The sequence below is a fragment of the Bison bison genome, unplaced genomic scaffold (genome assembly GCF_000754665.1).
Source record: "Bison bison bison isolate TAMUID 2011002044 unplaced genomic scaffold, Bison_UMD1.0 scf7180017864063, whole genome shotgun sequence".
Lineage (NCBI taxonomy): Eukaryota > Metazoa > Chordata > Mammalia > Artiodactyla > Bovidae > Bison > Bison bison.
In genome coordinates this window covers 15484097-15500634 of record NW_011494635.1, presented here as the reverse complement: position 1 = coordinate 15500634, position 16538 = coordinate 15484097, and the positions used below count along the sequence as shown (strand labels likewise).

The following is a 16538-nucleotide window of genomic DNA, read 5'->3' as shown; positions in this document are numbered from 1 at the left end:
CCCGGTGGTCCCCGCCACTCCCACACAGCCTCTTCTGACCTGGACCGAGGGGCCCAAGCAGTGCTAGTCACAAGACACCAGCACAGGCGTTGGACATTGAGGTGGGTCCCACCCCTCTACTCGGGGGTCCCACCAGATGGTAGCTTTGGCCCACCCTTCCTGCCACAGCCATGCTCACCAATGGCAAAGGCCTCCTTGGACTGGGTACCATGCTCGTTGTACCATGGCGGCCGCCCTGCTGTGTAGATGGTGCGCTTGCTCGTGCGCAGGAGGGGCGGCTCAGACTTGCACTGGCTGGTGGTACGCTTCCTCGGTGAGCGCCCCGCGCCCACAGGTGGAAGCAGCCTGTCCAGGGACTCCGCGTTGCTGCTGTGGGGAAGGGGGACACGGTCGTCTTGGCCCAGGGCCATCAGCCCCCAGCCACCCCACATCAGGACTAGTGTGACTAGTCCATGTGGTGCCCCTATGCACGCACGTAGGCATGGTGAAAATGAGCAGACTTGTGTAGGGGTACAGCACACCCGGCTGCAGCCCATCCATCCAGGGGACAGCGGGGGACACCAGGGGAGCACTGTCCTGGCCCAGCTCTTCCTCCCACGTGGAATGGGCATCAGGGAGATGGGAGGTGGTCACGCCAAGGACAGTCAAGACCCATCAAGGACTGTGTTCCTTCCCCTGACACACTCGGGGCAGCCCTCTCCTTTTGTGAGACCCAGTCCCTGCCATCCTTCTGGGCACAGAGGGAAGGGCTCCAGAGAGAGAGGATGGAGCAGGAGGGAGACCCAGGGCACCGTGCCAAGTACAGGGAAGAGGGTGGAAAGGCTGCACTTGAGGTGGGGTGGAAACCCGACCTGGGGGAGGGAGGCAGACCCCACTGGGGCCTTTTCCAGTGAGCAGAGCTGTGCTGACTTCTTGGCAGATTTATACCCCAAAGGGGCATGGACATGATGGTTGGCTCGAGGCCCCAAGGCCTGAGGGGACAACAAGGGAGGCTCAGGTTGTCAGCCTGGCCGAGCGATCAGACGGGAGACAGACTTGGACACAGAGGCCCGTGTGAAGGTGGCCCTAGGCACAGGACCAGCTTAGGGAGAAGGCGCTTCAAGTCACTGCCTGAGAGAGCAAGTGGACTGCTCACAGCGTCAGCTTGCAGACCTGCCCCAGAGACGCCGAAAACAGGCTGACAATCCAGGCAAGGAACCAGGGCACTCTGGACAACCCGGGTAGGACATGTCCACATGCAGCCAGAGCCCAGTGATGGATGTTGCTCAGATACGGGTCAAAGCCTGAGAAGGAGCCACACACTGAAGACGTCCTCGATGTGCCATCAGGTGAGAAGGCAGAGTGCCACGAGCCGTAAAGGCCAGCACACGCCTGTCAGGTGGAAGCACAGACAGCAAGCTCCGGCCTCAGACACCAAGGTCAGGGGCAAGGACTTCAGGTGTGTGTGTTTTATGAGCACATGCCCCTTCATGATCAAAAACCAAACCAACCCTTGGTCTGTCCCTGAAGCTCGCCGTCACTGCTATAGCCTGCCATCGTGGCCAGGATGTGGCCAGGTACAGGGCGCTGTGAAACTGGCCTTGGGGAGATGTCCCCAGGAGTGCAGGGCCGTCTGGCTCACTTCAGGATAACCTAGCATTCCCCTGGCATTCCCAGCTGTGTGGCTCCCAGTGCACCCAGTGTTGCCAAGAGGCAGGAGGACAACGTCTGTGCCCACGTGTATATGGAGGGGGAGGCGGGGAGAGGAATTAGCTCAGGGCTAACACGTGATGAGTCACACCAGCGGCTTCCAGGGCACAGAGGGCCCTGTCAGCACAACTGAAGCAGCTGAGAACCGTCAGCTGGATTTGACAGGAGGTGCAGCGTTGTCCCAGGGGACACAGAGCGCCGGGCTGCCTTGGTGCTCTGTCATCTGGATGGTGTGGGTGGGAAGCAAGCCCGGGTTCCCTGGCCTCTGCCCCCAGTGTCGCCTCTGCGGCTCTGAGGAAGCAATTACGACGCGTCTGTGGAGCTGAGCACAGAGCATACAGCAGGACACCCAGGTGACGGGGCAGGGTTGGCTTGCCCGGTGTCACACTCCTCCAAGCTGGATGTCTCCAGACCCTGGTCAGAGGGCACTGCTGGCCATTCTGCCAGCTGCGCTTGGCCCCCAGCAGTGAGCACAGGGCCTTAGGGCTCAAATATAGCTGCCCCCAACCTGCGAGCAACCCCCAGACCCTGGAGGTGACCTATGGCCCGTAGCTGGGGAGAGGAGCTCCACATGCCCCCAGAGGAAAAAAAGTCCAGTCTGTGCCTTCTACTTGAAAAGGAAATGCCAACACAGAAACCTGGGTTTGCAGAGGGGCAGAGAGGCTCTGCCAACAGACCAGACATCGTGCCGAGCAGGCTCTGGGACAGACAGGCCGCCTTGCGGGACCGGCGTGGGACAGGAGGCCTGGGCGAGTGCTACTACCGTCCCCCCACTTTTCCCTCCAAGCTGGGGCCCCAGCAGGAGCATCACCTCTCTCGGTGACTGACCCTCATCCCACTGAGGTGACGATGACCACCACCACCACTGCTCCCGAGGCCTGCGGTACTGACAGCCTGGGAGGGATGCCTTCTCAGGGAAGAGCTGAAGGTAAGCAGGGGTGACCTTGCCAGAAAGCCGCCCACCGAGGGCTGGCAATGGGTCTGAATAGCATCCAGCCGGCAGCCAAGTCAGGCCCCACCACCTCCCCAAGTGCCAGGCTCTCCGTTCACTGCACCCTCCAGAGCAGGCCTCTCCCCACTTTGGCAAGAAAACAACCTTTGATTTGGAAAGTCATGCAAGGCCTCACCTGCCTGCTCTCAGATGTCAGGGTGCTGCCATCCGCAAGGACTAAAGGCAATGTCAACCCAAGGGATTACAAACCATAATGGACAAAGGTCAGCCGATAACTGAGAGCCCCAAGCAAAGCTGACATTTGCAGGTGGCAGGCCTGCCTAGCTGCCTGGCCTGTCTGCCCTGGTGTCTACCAGACAGTGCACGGGGCTGGGGGTAGCCGAGACACAGTGAAAAAAGGAATCCTCACCGGAAGACGGCAGGCCTACCACTCACCTGCCTTCTGCTCCAAGGGTCCAGCACCCTGACACCCGGATGCCAGGGTAAGCTGGGGGGCTGCTCATGGCCAGGACACGAGGGAGACCGGGATGGCAGGATGACCCCAGGTGTGTGCAGGGGTGTCCCTGCACTGCCTCTTAGGCTCCCAGCAGTCCCTCAGGACAGCTCAGGAGCCCCCTGAGCTGCCCCTCCATGGGTGGGCAACACAACCAGTGCGGAGCTGCAGTGAGGTCCGAGCCCTGATGGGAGAGGCTGCCCACTGGGAGTCGGGGGGCCAACGGGTGAGAGGCCCCAAGAGAAGCAACAACACTCACCACCAGCCTCAGGGGCCGAGGCCACAGGCATAAGAGGATCACCAGCTTGGGGCTGTGCACTGGCCTGATATTAATAGCACTGACCCTGCCGAGGAGAACAGCCAGGCAGACTCAGGCCAGCATCAGGGTGAGCTGCCCCTCCTGCGCTCAGGCTGGCATGCTGCCCGGCCAGGGCTGGCTAAGGAACCCCATCCGGAACACCCTGGAGAAAGTCCCAGACCCCACCTCCCAGGGGCCGCAGGGCGCAGGGCCCCCAGCCCCAAGACAGGGAAAGCAAAGGTGTCTTTAGGCTGAGCTATCAGCACAAAGCCGAGCTAAGCGCCCCACCCCTGCCCCAGGTGCCTCCTGAAAGCATAAACAACCTGAAACTCTACTCCCCTGAGGCCTCCTCCAAGAATAACTGCCCCCTCCCCCAGGAAGGCTCCAGCACATCCCTCAAGGCCACCATCAGTGCTCAGTGCTTAACTAGGGTCACAGCCACGCCCCAGGCCAGCAGTAGGAGGAAAAGCAGGCCCTCTGGTGTGTGGCCACAGTATTCACTCACATCCCAGGTCCCCAGCCTCCTCCCTGTGATTTAATGCAGTCCAAACATCAGCTTTTCTACTCTGTTTCAGGGCTCAGAGGAAGCCCCTTCTGGGCACCACCTTGGGGTAACAGGTCTGCCCCCACCCACCAGGAGCTGCTCCCTCCCGCCCCCACCCTACCTGCCCTGCTCAGTCTCAGGGCTGCAGAGGGGGCCCTGAGCCCCATCCTGCTTTAGGAGAATTTCCTGGGCGAGTGAGTAAAAGAAGTCAGAGGAGAGAGCAGCTGGCCCACTGGGGCCTGGTCTGGGGGTAGGTGGCCCAGACAAGCTCAGGAACAGAAATCTGGGCAGACAGAACTGGGGCTGGGGGGCTGCAGTCCTGAAGGGGTACAGTAGGCTCCAGGGACTTGCAGTCACCACTCCTCCCACTGGGAATCCCCCTACAGGACCCTCTCCTTCCCGCTGCTTTGAGCAAGTAGGCCAGCTTCCTTCCACTAGCCCAGTGGCAGCTCCCAGACCTGTGTCCACCTGGACCCCACCAGAGACAGCCCAAAGGGTGCTCACTAGTCCACCAGCACCTCCAGTGCAAAGGGAAAGTCGGTCCCTTCCGGAAGGCCAGGCGCACAAGAAGCCTTCATGCAGACCACAGAAGGCAAAGTGGAGCCGAGGTCAGGCGAGAGCCTCAGTGCGGAGGCACCTGCACAGACACCCAGACAAGGAAGGGAGGCAGCTCTGGTACCTTCACCAAGGGGTTGGGGGGCAGGGGGGTGTGCAGGGACTGCGTCAGGGTGGAGAGGTGTGTAGGGCTGTGCAGGAACTGCGGGGGGAGGGGAGCACGTGCTTGAGGAATATCCCAGAGAAGAGAAGGCAGGGTGTAATGAGAAATTCCCCGAGATGTCCAGAAGCTTCAGGGCCACTCCATGAGGCTCTGTGGGAGAATGTGCTAGTCTGTGCTTACTGCCCACAGGCCCTGGCTCCCCTCCTGTCGCCTGGGGACCACGCTTTTAGGAGGAAGACCACTGTCACCCTGGCCCTGCCAGGGGCACCTAGGTCCACTACTCCATCTGTGCACCAGGCAGGGCCGCCAGCCGCTGCCAACTGGTGTCTGCAGAGGGCGCTCTTTTCAAGAGTTTATCTGGTCTCCGACACATCAGATTCTCTGGAACTAACAAGTGTCACAGATTCAGGTCCCTCATCTCCCACCCTGTCATCCGAGCCAGGATCTCAGTCACTGCTGACCAGGAGGCTGTGAGCCTGGAGGGACACCAGAGGCTCCTTCAGGCGCAGGGGGCCTGAGACCCTCTCCCTGCTTGCCCAGCAGCTCTGCTGGCAGCTCCAAGTCCTGAGCAGTCCAAGCCATGGCACTTTGGCACTTTCCAGACACACCGCCAGGCTGAAAAGTTTTTCTTTGGACCCAGCCTGTGGCCAGCGCTGGGTCAGGCGGGGAGAGGGGGGTGGGGCGGTGTTCAGACCCGGAAGTGAAGAGCCAGCCATCCCCTGAGCGCTGCTCTGCCTCCTGGGTCCGGGCCCCAGAGGCTGAGCGGGAGTTGCCTCCCCAGCCAGGGGACAGAACTCCGCCTCTCCGCCACAATGTCCCCTCCTGCAAAGTCCCCAGAGCCGCGACTGTCCGGGTGCCTAGGCGGGAACTGGAAGACACCGTGCCCCGCACCACCCAGCATCACGACCTCTGGCCTCAGCTGGGAGGCCGAGTCTGTATGGGTCCTGGAACGAACTGACCACCTGGGAGCATCCGGCAGGCTAACAGTCCAGCCCAGTGCTCGTAGGCCCGGCGCCGCGTCGGCTCGGGACAGAACGAGCCCCCATACGGGCCCCGCCCGCGGCAGTCCATGAGGGCCCTCCCCCGCCAGGCCACGGGGACCGGCCACGGGGAACGCTGGCTGGTCCAGGCCCGGATCCCTGGGCCGCTCCTCCCACGGAACACGAGGGGCGCGCCGCGCCTACCGGTCCTCGCACGTGGTCTCGGTCTTCCCCTCCGGCCGGTCTGGCCCGTCTCCAGCCGCGAGGGGCGGCGGCGCCGGTCTGGGGGCGTCGGCCGAGGCCGGGGGCGCAGCCATGAGCTCGGGGGCCTCTCCGCGGGAGGGGTGGGGCGGGGCTTGGGGGACGGCCGCTCAGGCTGTCGGGAGCTATGGTTCAGGGCCTGGCGCCGCGCGCCCTCCAGCGCGCTCCGCGGACTACAAGTCCCACCAGGCCGCGCGCGCCCCGCAAACTACAAGCCTCACGAGGCCTTGCGGCGGGTGTGCAGGTAAGGACCCCAGCCCACGCTTTACCACAAACTCGGCTACACAAAACCGCTGAAAAAAAATCAATAAACATTTATTTGATAGTTATTTTTAATACATACAGTTGATGGCCCGCCCCGAGCCACTCCCGGGACCGGGGCGGGGACGAGGACCAGGGACAGATGGTCACAAGGCGGGCAGGGCCCGAGCTCACCGTCAAAAACATCTTGCAAATAAACACTTTGTAGATAGAATATATATGTATATATATGGTTACAAGTGATAGCTGGAACCTCTCTTTCAAAATGCACTTAATACGGAGAACTGGCATTAAAAAACCCAAACCAAGAAACCCAAAGTACAGGCAGGAGGTGCTGGCTCCCCCAGAACCCCAGGCCTTCAGGACAGCTGCCTGGAGCCCACGGAGGACAACACACAGGGACTCTGTGGGTCAGGGTGCACCCATTCTTTCCCTTCCAAACCAGAGGGACAGGAGGGGGCTATGGCCGGGAGGGCCATCAGTCACACCAGGGGACACTCATCTGCCCTTGCATGAGCAAAAAAAAGTGCATCCTATTTTGTGTGAAGTTTCGGTCCCTTGAGTCAACCCTTTCCTGTTCTCAGGGCAAGGGGGGTGGGCTGGGCCAGAGGTAGATCTTTAGAAAGGGACCTGGCATTGTGCCCTGGGCCTGGGGTCTCAGGCAGGGTCCATGCCCACCACACGGAGGGGGTTGTCTGCCACTGGGTCCCTCTCACTGAAGGTGTCAATCAAGGCTAGGTGACTACCTGGCTGCACTCCCATCAGAATGCGATGTAGACAGATTCCACCAAGCCACCAAGGGCTCCACTGCCGTGGGAGGAGGGCTCAACAGACCAGCTTGTCACTGCCACCCACCAGCCAGAGCATGGACCAGCAGAGAGGGAAAGAGGAGAAAGGGGCCCCCACCCAGCAGTCCCCACACCTTAAAGACAAAGAAGGGGGTTAAAGTGCTAAACATCAAGTTACCCAGGACCCCACTTCTTCCCACACGTCCGGTGAGGTTCCCACATCAGAGATCGCACGTGGATGGCAGGGGTGACAGTGAAAGTAATCCCCCAACCAAAACCAGCCCCCACTCCCCAAGGGCCAAGTACCTGAGAGGCCGGCCAGGCGGCCATCCCCTGCCGAGGTGCTGAGGTCCAACCTCTTCCCACCATCGATGACAAGGACAAAGTGCAGGTGGGGCCCCACCAGCGCCTATTCCCTGGCACCCTCCCACAGCTGCCCCTCTGGTGGCTGCCCACCCACCTCTACCTCCACCAGCCATACACCAGCGACACCCAGGAATACAGGAAGGAAAGCCCTCCTGCCTGAAGCTGTACTGCCTGCCTCAATATTTGATGCTGGATTTCCTGCCCCTGCCCAGGCCTCTACCTGCCGATCAGATCAGGTGTGTGTGAGTTGGGGGAGTCCACATTTCCACATCCCCTCCCTAGCACACAAGCCAGGACTGCCCAGGGTCAGAGCACTCCGGTCAAGCGAAGAAGCTAGAAACAGGCAGTATAGCGCCTCAGCCCCCAAGCCTCCTGGCAGCCGTCTCCCTGGTGCAGGGTGAGGAGAACTGAGCCCACACTGGACCCTCCTCTCCAGGGGTGGGATGGGGACAGGAGCCCAGGGGCAGGCATGCCCAGTTAGCACTGCCTCCCTGAGCAGGGGAGGGACCCCAGCCCAGCCCCTAGATCCACCGTCGGCACCAGGAAACCCTTAGCACCAAAATGTTAGATTGTGGTGAGTTTTTGTATAAAAAACAGAATTAAAAAAAAGGTTTGTTACTTGTCACAGCAACGAGACTGGCATCCACTACACCCAGGAGACACACGCACACAAGCAAATATCAAAATTCACATCATCCAGGATCGGCAAGGCCAAGCCCTCAGCCCACCCCCACCCCCCAGTAGAAAACAGCCTCCGTCAAAACCTACAGCTCTGAAACCCTCCCTGCCCCAGCAATGCCACGGCGGGAAGATGTGGCTGCATCCTCAGTGCCCTGGACTCCACTTGACCCAACCTACAGACCTCACTGTCCTCAGGGCACCGAAGGGAGCCAAGACAGAGCCCTGGTGCTGCCAACTTATGTGACCTCGGCCAAGTTCCCACCCTGGCCTTCGGCTCTCACATCAAAAGGCCACACAACCAGAAATGAAAGAGCAGGTAAAAAAGGAGGAAGGAGGCTTCCACGGGAGCTTGGCCATGGGTCAACCCAGGCCAGCAGACTGAGGCTGCTTCCCACAGTGGTCACTACTTAAGCCAGGCCCCAGGTCCCCACTCCACAGGCCTATGGGCCCCAGGTGACCCTGGAACCCAGACTGGCCCTCCCTAAATCCATTGGGCTATGTGATCTAGGCCAGTGGCATTAGCAAAGCTGGAGGCTGAGGCCAGAGCTCGCTTCACACAGTCCCTCAGCCCTGCTCAGCAGTTCTGCGATGGCAGAAGAGCCTCTGCTGGCCTCAAGCAGAGAGCACTACTGGAGACTGTGGAGCAAGACAGCTTCCCCCATCACGATGGACACAGGCCAGTGGGGCAGGGGCCTGAGCACAGCAGGGGTTGCACAGCAAGGGAGGGTGGGCCTAGAGAGGTAGAGCGCAGAAGTGCAGGAACCAGAAGGCAGCGGGGCACGGGTGGGGTGGGCCATCAGGTCAGCACGGTAGTTGTCAGACTTGGGGTCTGTCCTGGGAGGTAGCTGGGGGTGCTGGGGTTCCAGTGTTGGGTCAAGAGGCGAGGCCGCTCACGTATCCTCATCAGCCCAGAACAACGGGCTACCCAGGGACCCCCTGAGCCTTGGACTCAAAGCAGATGGGGCATAGAGCTCATGTGCCAAGGGCCAGAAGGCCATATGCCTGCTCTGCAGTACCCACATCTGAAGCCCAGGCTGTAGCCCTTCCCCCACCGCCCGTGATGGTCCCTCCAGACTATTGCACTCCCAGCTGCCCGGCCCTCCTGGGAGCCCCAGCCCAGGGCATCCTGCGGCAGCCTGCATGGGAAGGGGCTACCTTCAGGGAGGAGAGGACTGCCCACCGCTGCTGAACAGACAAACAGGTGGGGTAGGGGTGGAGACCTGGAGGGCAGGAGGCTCTGGTGCCCCACCCCAGACACAGGGGCCGGGCCAGTGTGGGGGCCGGGCCCCACCCACCTGCCAGGCTCCAAGCTCACTTCTCAGGTGCCTTGCCGGCTCCCACCTTCCGGCCAGTGGAGCCCCGGGCCCCCTTGTCTCTGCCTGCTGGGGGCCAGTCGTCTTGGTGGGGAGGCGTCCCGGGGGCCGGCTCCTCGGAGGGCCGCTCTTTGGGCTTGCGGCCCCGCTTCTTCCCGCTGGCTGGACTCTTCTCTTTCCTGGGCACAGGGGAGTCCATGCCCTTGTGTCTGGGAGGCGGGTCTGCCGAAGTGCGGAACCAGTTCTGAGGAAAGAAGCAGCAGTGGAGACCCTGGGGTCTGGGACACTGCAAGGCAGAACAGAGGGGCCCTAGGGTCTTGGGCACCCAAGATTCCAGGGAAGCCACTCTGAAGAGAAACCAGAAGCTTCCTCAACAGTGGCAACTTGCTCAAGCAAAGGCAACAAGAGCTGTCATCCCGACCCCCTCCTCTGCCCCTCCACGGGGCCAGTCCATCCAGCCGCACCTCCGCATGGGTCTTGAGGATGTGGTACTTGACGCCGCTCTCGGAGCTGAATTCCTTGGGACACAGCAGACAGCAGTACTTCCCCACCAGGTGGTCCCCCTGTAAGGCACATGGCAGTCCAACCCCCAGAGGTTGGCCCCCACCCTGGCCCTTGGAGGACCAGAAGTTCCCAGATGCAGCCGGGGCCCCCACACTTGTGAGGTTTGTCTGGATGGGTGCCCACTGGGCAGGCTTCACAGACCTACGAGGCTGCTGTGACAGGACCACCAAGGTGCCCTAGCTGCAGGAGAGAGCACAGCGAGGGTGGCAGGAGGCAGGTGCTCCAGGGAAGGGTCACACCCCACTGCCGAGGGTGTCAGCCCCAACCCTGGGTTGACCACCCACCTGTATCAGCACAGATGAAGAGCCCATAAACAGGACCAACCACGACTGACTGACTTACGGCTGGGCTGAGGCTGGGGGGAGAGTGTCCTGGGCTGCGCTGGCCCTGGACCCCAAAGGGTCAGGGGGACACACAGGATGTATGGGACCCTGGGGAGCAGCTGGGAGCACCGAGCACACAGATGAGGGGAGGGCCTGGGCACTGACCTTGCTGCAGCTGGCCAGGTGGGCCTTGAGGCCGGACACGCTGGAGTAGATGGCTTCACAGCACTGGGGGTGGGAGGTGACTGTGGGGGCGGGCTCTCCAGCCTGAGCCCACTGCCCACTGTGCACCCCTTGCTCAGCCCAGGGGACCTGGGGCCCATCTGAGGCAGGTGGGTGGGTGTGATCCCAGAAGTCAGAGGGTGTGACAGGCTGAGCTGCTAGGGCTGAGGTCAAGGCCTCTGCCTAGGAAACTCGGGCCACACGGAAGTCTCCCCCAAGGCCAGCCCTGGGCCCTCTGTCCTGAGTCCCAGAGCTCCCACGCCTGCCCAGCCTGCCCAGCTCACATCGTTGGGGCAGTTGACGTGGCCTTTCTCCTTGACCTCATTCTTCCATGCCTCCAGCAGCTCGGGGTTCAGCACGGGAAGGCCTGGCCGTGTGTAGTTGAGCTACAGACACAGCAGTTGACAGGGTGAGCTGGAGGTGACCCAGACATTCCCCTCCACGGATGGGAGGTCTGCACCCAGGAGGCGGGTGGACTGCCCAGGTTCCTCCCAGGGGCCTTACGCTCAGAGACAGGGAGGAGGGCTCACCCGTGCAGTCTCAGGCACCAGGTCATCCTTCATCCGCCGCTTGGTCCAGTCTCGGGCCAGCTCGTCCTCTGCGATCTCCTGCAGGTGGAACACAGCGACCTGGGCCGATGTGCGGCGGATACGGCCGCTGGGAGTCCGCTCCACACCCAGTGGGTCCTCAGCCTCAGAAGCCTTGTCAGAGGGCTCCTCAGGGGGCTGTGGAGGGGGAGGCTGGGTGAGCTGGTGAGTCACATGGCATGTGCCACACAGAGAACACAGGAGAAAGCAGGCTGGGGACACAGACGCCCATCACAGGTTCATTCCCCCGACACACCAGTCCCCCAGAAGGGAAGAGGGAGCCCACAGGGCAGGTGCCTGAGGAACGAGCGCCCAGGCTGTGGCCACTCACCGGGGCTGTGTGCTCTGAGCGCACGTGGTAGTCATGACCTGCTTTGGAGCGGTAGGGCTTGCCACAGTGGGTGCAGGGGAAGGACGGGGTCTCCACTTCGCAGGGCGGCTTTCCACAGCGTCGCTGATGGTACTGGTAGCCCATGAGACTAGAGAAGGCAGCCCCGCAGCCCTGGAGGTCCGAGGGGCAGGTGAGTGTAGCGAGCAGCCGGACCACATCCACCTGGCGTCCACACCTGCAGGCCCACTCACCTCTTGGGGGCAGCGCAATCGGCCCATCTGCTTCAGCACCTTTCGCAGCCGCTCCCGCTCCTCCTGCTCGCTCCCCTCCGAGGCCTCGGCATCAGAGGGCTGAGGGGCAGGCCAGCCTCAGTGCCCCTGCCACCATGGGGCCCGCCCCTGCCCGGGGCCACAGATGTCCCTAGTCAGGCACGGGAGCCACTAAGCTGTGCCAGTGAGGCCAGTGGTCAGAGCCAGGCAGGTGGGGGGAAGGAGACCCGCAGCCAGTGCGCAGCATGGACGGCAGCTGGGCCCGGGGGAATACCTTGGTGCTATGCTCAGCCATGGTGTGGTAGTTGAGGCCGGCCTTGGACTTGAACTGCTTCCGGCAGTGCTGACACTTCAGTGCATCCTGCAGCTGCAGATGGGCATGTTGGTGAGAGGTCGGTTCTGGGGTGCCTCCCCTCCCGAGCCAGGGGGCAGCCCTACCTTCTGACACACTTCCATGTGCTTCTTAAGCCCCACGAGGGTCTTGCGGGTGACCACATTGCAGGTGGGGCAGACAGCCTCCCCCCGTTCGTGGATGGCCCGTTGCCACTGCTCCTCGGGGCCACCTGCAGGGCAAGGCCAGGGCCTCAGGTGAGGGGCAGGAGCTCCCAGATGACCTTAACACCAAGCACAGAACCCAAAGCCCACACTCTGTCCCCGTCCCCATGGTTCAGGACTGCCCCCATTGTCAAGACTTGGCCTGTGCCTCCCAACTCAGCAGCCCCTACCTGCGGCTGGGTGGGTCATAGGAGCTGGCACGTCCTTGCTGACAGCGCTGGTGGGGGCTGGCCCCTTTTTCCGCGTGTCTTCAGGGCCTGGGCCCTCCTGCTTCTTGGCCCGATGGATGCGGGCTTTGTCTTCTGCCTTGGCCAGTCCTGTGCGCACAGGCAGGGAAGGTAGGTGTCACCTGAGGGTGTGGCCACAGCGTGTGTCCGGCCCCGAGGGTACCTGGCTAGTCTAGGCCTCACCTTTGAGTCCAAAAGTCCCTGAGATGGACGGCTGCTCACCCGTAAACTTCTTGGGTGTTTTCTGTTTCCTTCCTGACTCAGGAGAGAGAAAACAGAGGCCAAGGCTCTGGTTAAATAACCATTGGTTAGGTTAGGCCGGCTCACTACTGGCCTCACCCTGGCCGCTGCCTCCCAATCCCATCTTACTGTGCTTTACGCGCTCTGCACCCTCCTCAGGCGGGGACCCGGGGCCTGGAGCCCTCGGCACCTCCTTGCCCCCTGAGGGCCTGCTGCCCAGAGAAAGGGGGCTGCTGCTGGGGTCTGTGCTCAGCTGGAAGGCCGAGCTCTGCTCTGGGGTGGCCGGGCCGTACTCTCCGTTCTCTGGCCTCGCATGCTTGGGTGGGATGGGGCAGGTGTCCAGGCCATCCGCAGTCCTGCAGGGGGCAGGGAGTAAAGACAGGAGGGCCCGCTCTGGGCCCTGTTACCCCTGGACTGCCCTGGGGACACCCAGTCCCAACCTGGCAGGAGCCCCCATACCTTTTCTTACCGCTGCTCCTCCCTGCAGCCCGAGGAGCTTTGTTCTCAGACTTGGTCAGCAGCACCACCTTGCAAGGTGGTGTGTGTCTGCTGATGGCAATGGGCCTGCTGACCGTCACTGGCTTACTGACCACGATGGGCCTGCTGACCGTCACTGGCTTCGCAACTGGCACGGGTTTTGTAACTGTTACAAGCTTTGTCATCGGCACCGACTTGTTGATAGTCACTGGTTTGGTGACTGGCACCGGTTTGTTGACTGTCACTGGCTTGGCAATTGGTACAGATTTGGTGACTGGTATAGACTTGTTGACTTGTACGGGCCTAGTGACCGGGACAGCTTTAGTGACTGGCACGGGCCTGCTGATCGTCACTGGTTTGGTGACTGGCACGGGTCGGCTGACCGTCACTGGTTTGGAGACTGGCACGGGCCGGCTGACTGTCACTGGCTTGCTGATGCCAATGGGCTTGCTGATAGTGACCGGTTTGCTTACTCCAATGGGCTTGCTAACCCCAACCGGCCGACTGACAGTGACTGGCCGGCTGACTGGCCCAGGCTTGGGGGCAGGCAGGGGTCGGTCCATGTGGTTCCAAATCCGGTGCTTCTCCAGCTGGGTCTTGGAGGTGAATGCAGCCTCACAGAAGGGGCAGGGAAAGGTCAGCCTTTCTGAGATGGCACCCTGGTGGAGAGGGCAGACATGGACACTCCCAAGCCAACAGCCAGGGCAGGGTGGGCCCCAGGCTTCCCCTTCCCCAGGCTGCAGTCCCTTACCCCTTGGCACCGCTGGTAGTGGTACTTGAGCCCGTAGATGCTAGGGAATTCCAGCCAGCACCCGGCATTTGGACACTTTACCCTTGAGTGCGCCTTGAACTCGTCTTTCCATTGGTTCATCAGGGAGAGCTAGGTGTGGGAAAGGCCAGGCTGCTGACTCTGCAGCCACCCAGGCCTCTACCAGCCAGCCCCAGACTCATTACTGTCCCTAGGCCTGCAGGACTCCCACATGTGGTCCACTGGGCCCCGTCTCGAAGCCCTCGCACACAGAGCAGCAGGCAGATGTGGGCAGATGGCTCAGCGCTAGACCCACAGCAGGCAAGCCCGGCAAGGCAGTGGGCTTCCAGGCACACCTTGCAAGAGCCCACCCAGCCCTTGGGGAGCTCACAGGAATGTCTCGGAGTGCCTGATTCTCAGCTTTTGGACGCCCCTTTTTCTTCCCTTCCGTCCTGTCGCCAGCTGGACTTTCCAGGTCAAAGCAGAGTGCGGCCTGGCTGGGCACCGTCTGCCCAGCCCGGACCACTGGCAGCCCTGCAGCACACGACACATCAAGCCTCAGAGAATGCATTCCCCACAGCCTCATCTGCCAGCCGGGGGGGCTGGTCCTGCCTGGAATGAGCCTCATGTCCCCTGCACTCATGGAGACAGGGAGGCAGGAGGCTGTGGTCCGCTTTGGTCAAGAACCCTGGGCCCCGGCTGCTCCCTCCCCAGGAAGCCTCTCAGGAGGCCAGGCTGGGCACCCAGGAGCCTGACATCCGGGGAGGCCTACACCCAGCACTGGCCACCCAGGACCACTGGCCGCCTCCTCTTACCCAGCTTTGGGGGCTCATGGAGCACAGGAAGTCGGACTTCGTTCCGGCTGCCATCCTTCCCAGGCCCACTCCTGCTGGATCCTGGGACCCGGCGGCCTCCTCCAACACAAAAGGGATCAGTCATCTCTGCAGAGCAAGTGGACAGACCCGCCGGGCCCACTCAGGACCTGAAAATGGGCTTCCCTTGATCCCACCCCCGGAAAGGCCCACACTCTGGCCTGAGGAGGGGGAGCCTGCTGGCCTGTGCTTTTAGTCACAAGGGAAAGGTTGGGGGTGGGGGGGGATTAGTTCTCTTTTAAGGGAGGGGCTGTCCAGCCAAAGTCTCCCTGGATGGCCAGGAGACATCATCAGCTTGGAACAATCTAGCCCTGTCCTGAGACCCTCACCTGCTCCAGAGGGCTCCCTGTCTCCAGACACATCACCCCAGACAGCCCCAGGGAAGGGAGGTCAAGGACACCCCTCGGAGGCCAGTTATGACACCAGTGTGGCTGCAGTCACAGCTGTGCTGGCCTGGCACCTAGAACACCTTCCCCCACAGCCCCGCCCAGACCCAAGGCCATGCTTGGGACCTGAGCCGACACCCTTGCATTCTTCTCCCCAGGACAAACAGCCAAGGTGGGAGCTAAGGGCCCCCACCCTCCCTAGCTGCACACATACCTTCTCCAGTCCCTGTGCCAGCAGAACTGCCCTCCCGGAGCCTCTGCTCCACCTTGTTTCCAGCCGCAGCCCCTCCAACCAGATGGACGCCTCATGCTGGACCCCTCCATCACTCCTCACCTGACTGGCCTCCTCGCCTCCACCCTCAAGAAATGCTGTCTCCAACCTACAGGCCCACCAGCCCCACTCCAGAGACCACAGACTCTGAAAGCTGGAGCGACTCTGAGTCCAGCCCAGTGGGTCCTCCCACAGGGACTCTCAAGGCCACAGAAGGTGGTAGGGGTGTGTGGGCAAGTGATCCTTCCCCTGATGATTTCTAACTTCTTTTTGTTTTTTTCAGGTCACACCTCATGGCACGTGAGATCTTAGTTCCCCGACCAAGGATGGACCCTGAGCCCCCAGAGTTGGAAGCGTGAAATCTTAACCACTGGACCACCAGGGAAGTCCCCTCACTAACTTCTATCAGAGGAAAACGGGAGGATCTGCTGTGCCTAGGAGGTTCAGAGGCCCTCTGGGCAGGATGAGGTCAGAGATCAGGGCAGTCACTGCCCATGGCCACAGGGTGGCCTGTATCCAGAGCCTGAGGGAGGCGGGTAAGGGTCCAGAGAGCTCTAAACAAACTTCTCTAGAAGTGCTCACACTGATGTTTCCAAGAAGACAACCCAACAGCAGTCACCCCAACCCCACGATGACCCCAGCGGCCAGCGGTGTGGGTACCTGCTGAGCCCGGCCTTTCCAGTCCTCCTCCAGCCTGGGTGGAGAATTCAGAGTTGGGTGGTCGGGGGCCAGAGCTGGCCTAAGAGGCAGAGACCCTCCTTCCATCCAAGGCCTGTGACTCGCGCTCCAGGAGGAGAACAGGCTTCTACCCTCCCTGAGGAGCCAGCAGGGTCGCAGAGGTGGGACCCTCACTGGGATGGAAAGGAGTGCCACGCGCTGACCGCAGGCGACGCTGGAGGCGGGACTGCGGTCCAGGCCGCTCACCCCGGGACCCCGGCCTAGGCCCGGGCGCGCGGATGAGGCCGGCCAGGGGACGCACACCTGGAGGCTTGCCTCGCCACCCACCTGTCACCTGCGGGGGGTGCGGGCCCGTCCTGGCCCCGGAAGGGCCGATCCCGCGAGCCTGGGGGGGGGGGCCCAAAGGCAGTGAACCAAAATGGCGACTTTTTCTGGAGAAGGAGG

At 61.9% G+C, this 16538-nt stretch overlaps 2 protein-coding genes across 3 annotated transcripts in view; both read right to left on the bottom strand.

Annotated features, from left to right (window-relative positions):
* The window catches only part of UCKL1 (uridine-cytidine kinase 1-like 1), an 11476-nt gene extending 5454 nt beyond the window's left edge, over positions 1-6022 (bottom strand). The window contains exons 1-2 of the mRNA XM_010836642.1: positions 5879-6022; positions 179-369 (exon numbers count right to left, since the gene is read on the bottom strand). Coding sequence (XP_010834944.1) covers positions 179-369; positions 5879-5991 — 304 coding nt within the window. The 5' untranslated portion in view covers positions 5992-6022. The remainder of the gene's footprint in view (positions 1-178; positions 370-5878) is intronic.
* Positions 6023-6230: 208 nt separating this feature from the next.
* ZNF512B (zinc finger protein 512B) lies at positions 6231-16415 on the bottom strand. Of its 2 annotated transcripts, XM_010836548.1 has the most exons (17): positions 16077-16415; positions 14703-14828; positions 14279-14421; positions 13891-14019; positions 13122-13798; positions 12792-13018; positions 12606-12677; positions 12366-12512; positions 12079-12203; positions 11915-12007; positions 11623-11721; positions 11372-11542; positions 10984-11178; positions 10738-10839; positions 10397-10459; positions 9809-9907; positions 6231-9588 (listed from the first exon to the last, which is right to left on the bottom strand). In XM_010836548.1, the coding sequence occupies exons 2-17, from the start codon at positions 14824-14826 to the stop codon at positions 9343-9345; spliced, it is 2712 nt and encodes a 903-aa protein (XP_010834850.1). In that variant the 5' UTR covers positions 14827-14828; positions 16077-16415; the 3' UTR covers positions 6231-9342. The 2 variants fall into 2 exon arrangements, with proteins under 2 accessions (XP_010834850.1, XP_010834849.1); XM_010836547.1 differs by having other exon boundaries at positions 14703-16415.
* Positions 16416-16538: the final 123 nt, after the last annotated feature.

What these genes read in the sequence shown, in the direction of transcription:
- ZNF512B (XM_010836547.1), bottom strand. Translation starts at nt 14,826, where the DNA reads ATGACTGATCCCTTTTGTGTTGGAGGAGGCCGCCGGGTCCCAGGATCC. An exon ending in TGGCTGAGCATAGCACCAAG is followed by an intron (nt 11,722 to 11,914) that starts GTATTCCCCCGG and finishes CCTGCCCCTCAG; the next exon opens with CCCTCTGATGCCGAGGCCTC. An exon ending in TCCTCAAGACCCATGCGGAG is followed by an intron (nt 9,589 to 9,808) that starts GTGCGGCTGGAT and finishes TTCTTTCCTCAG; the next exon opens with AACTGGTTCCGCACTTCGGC.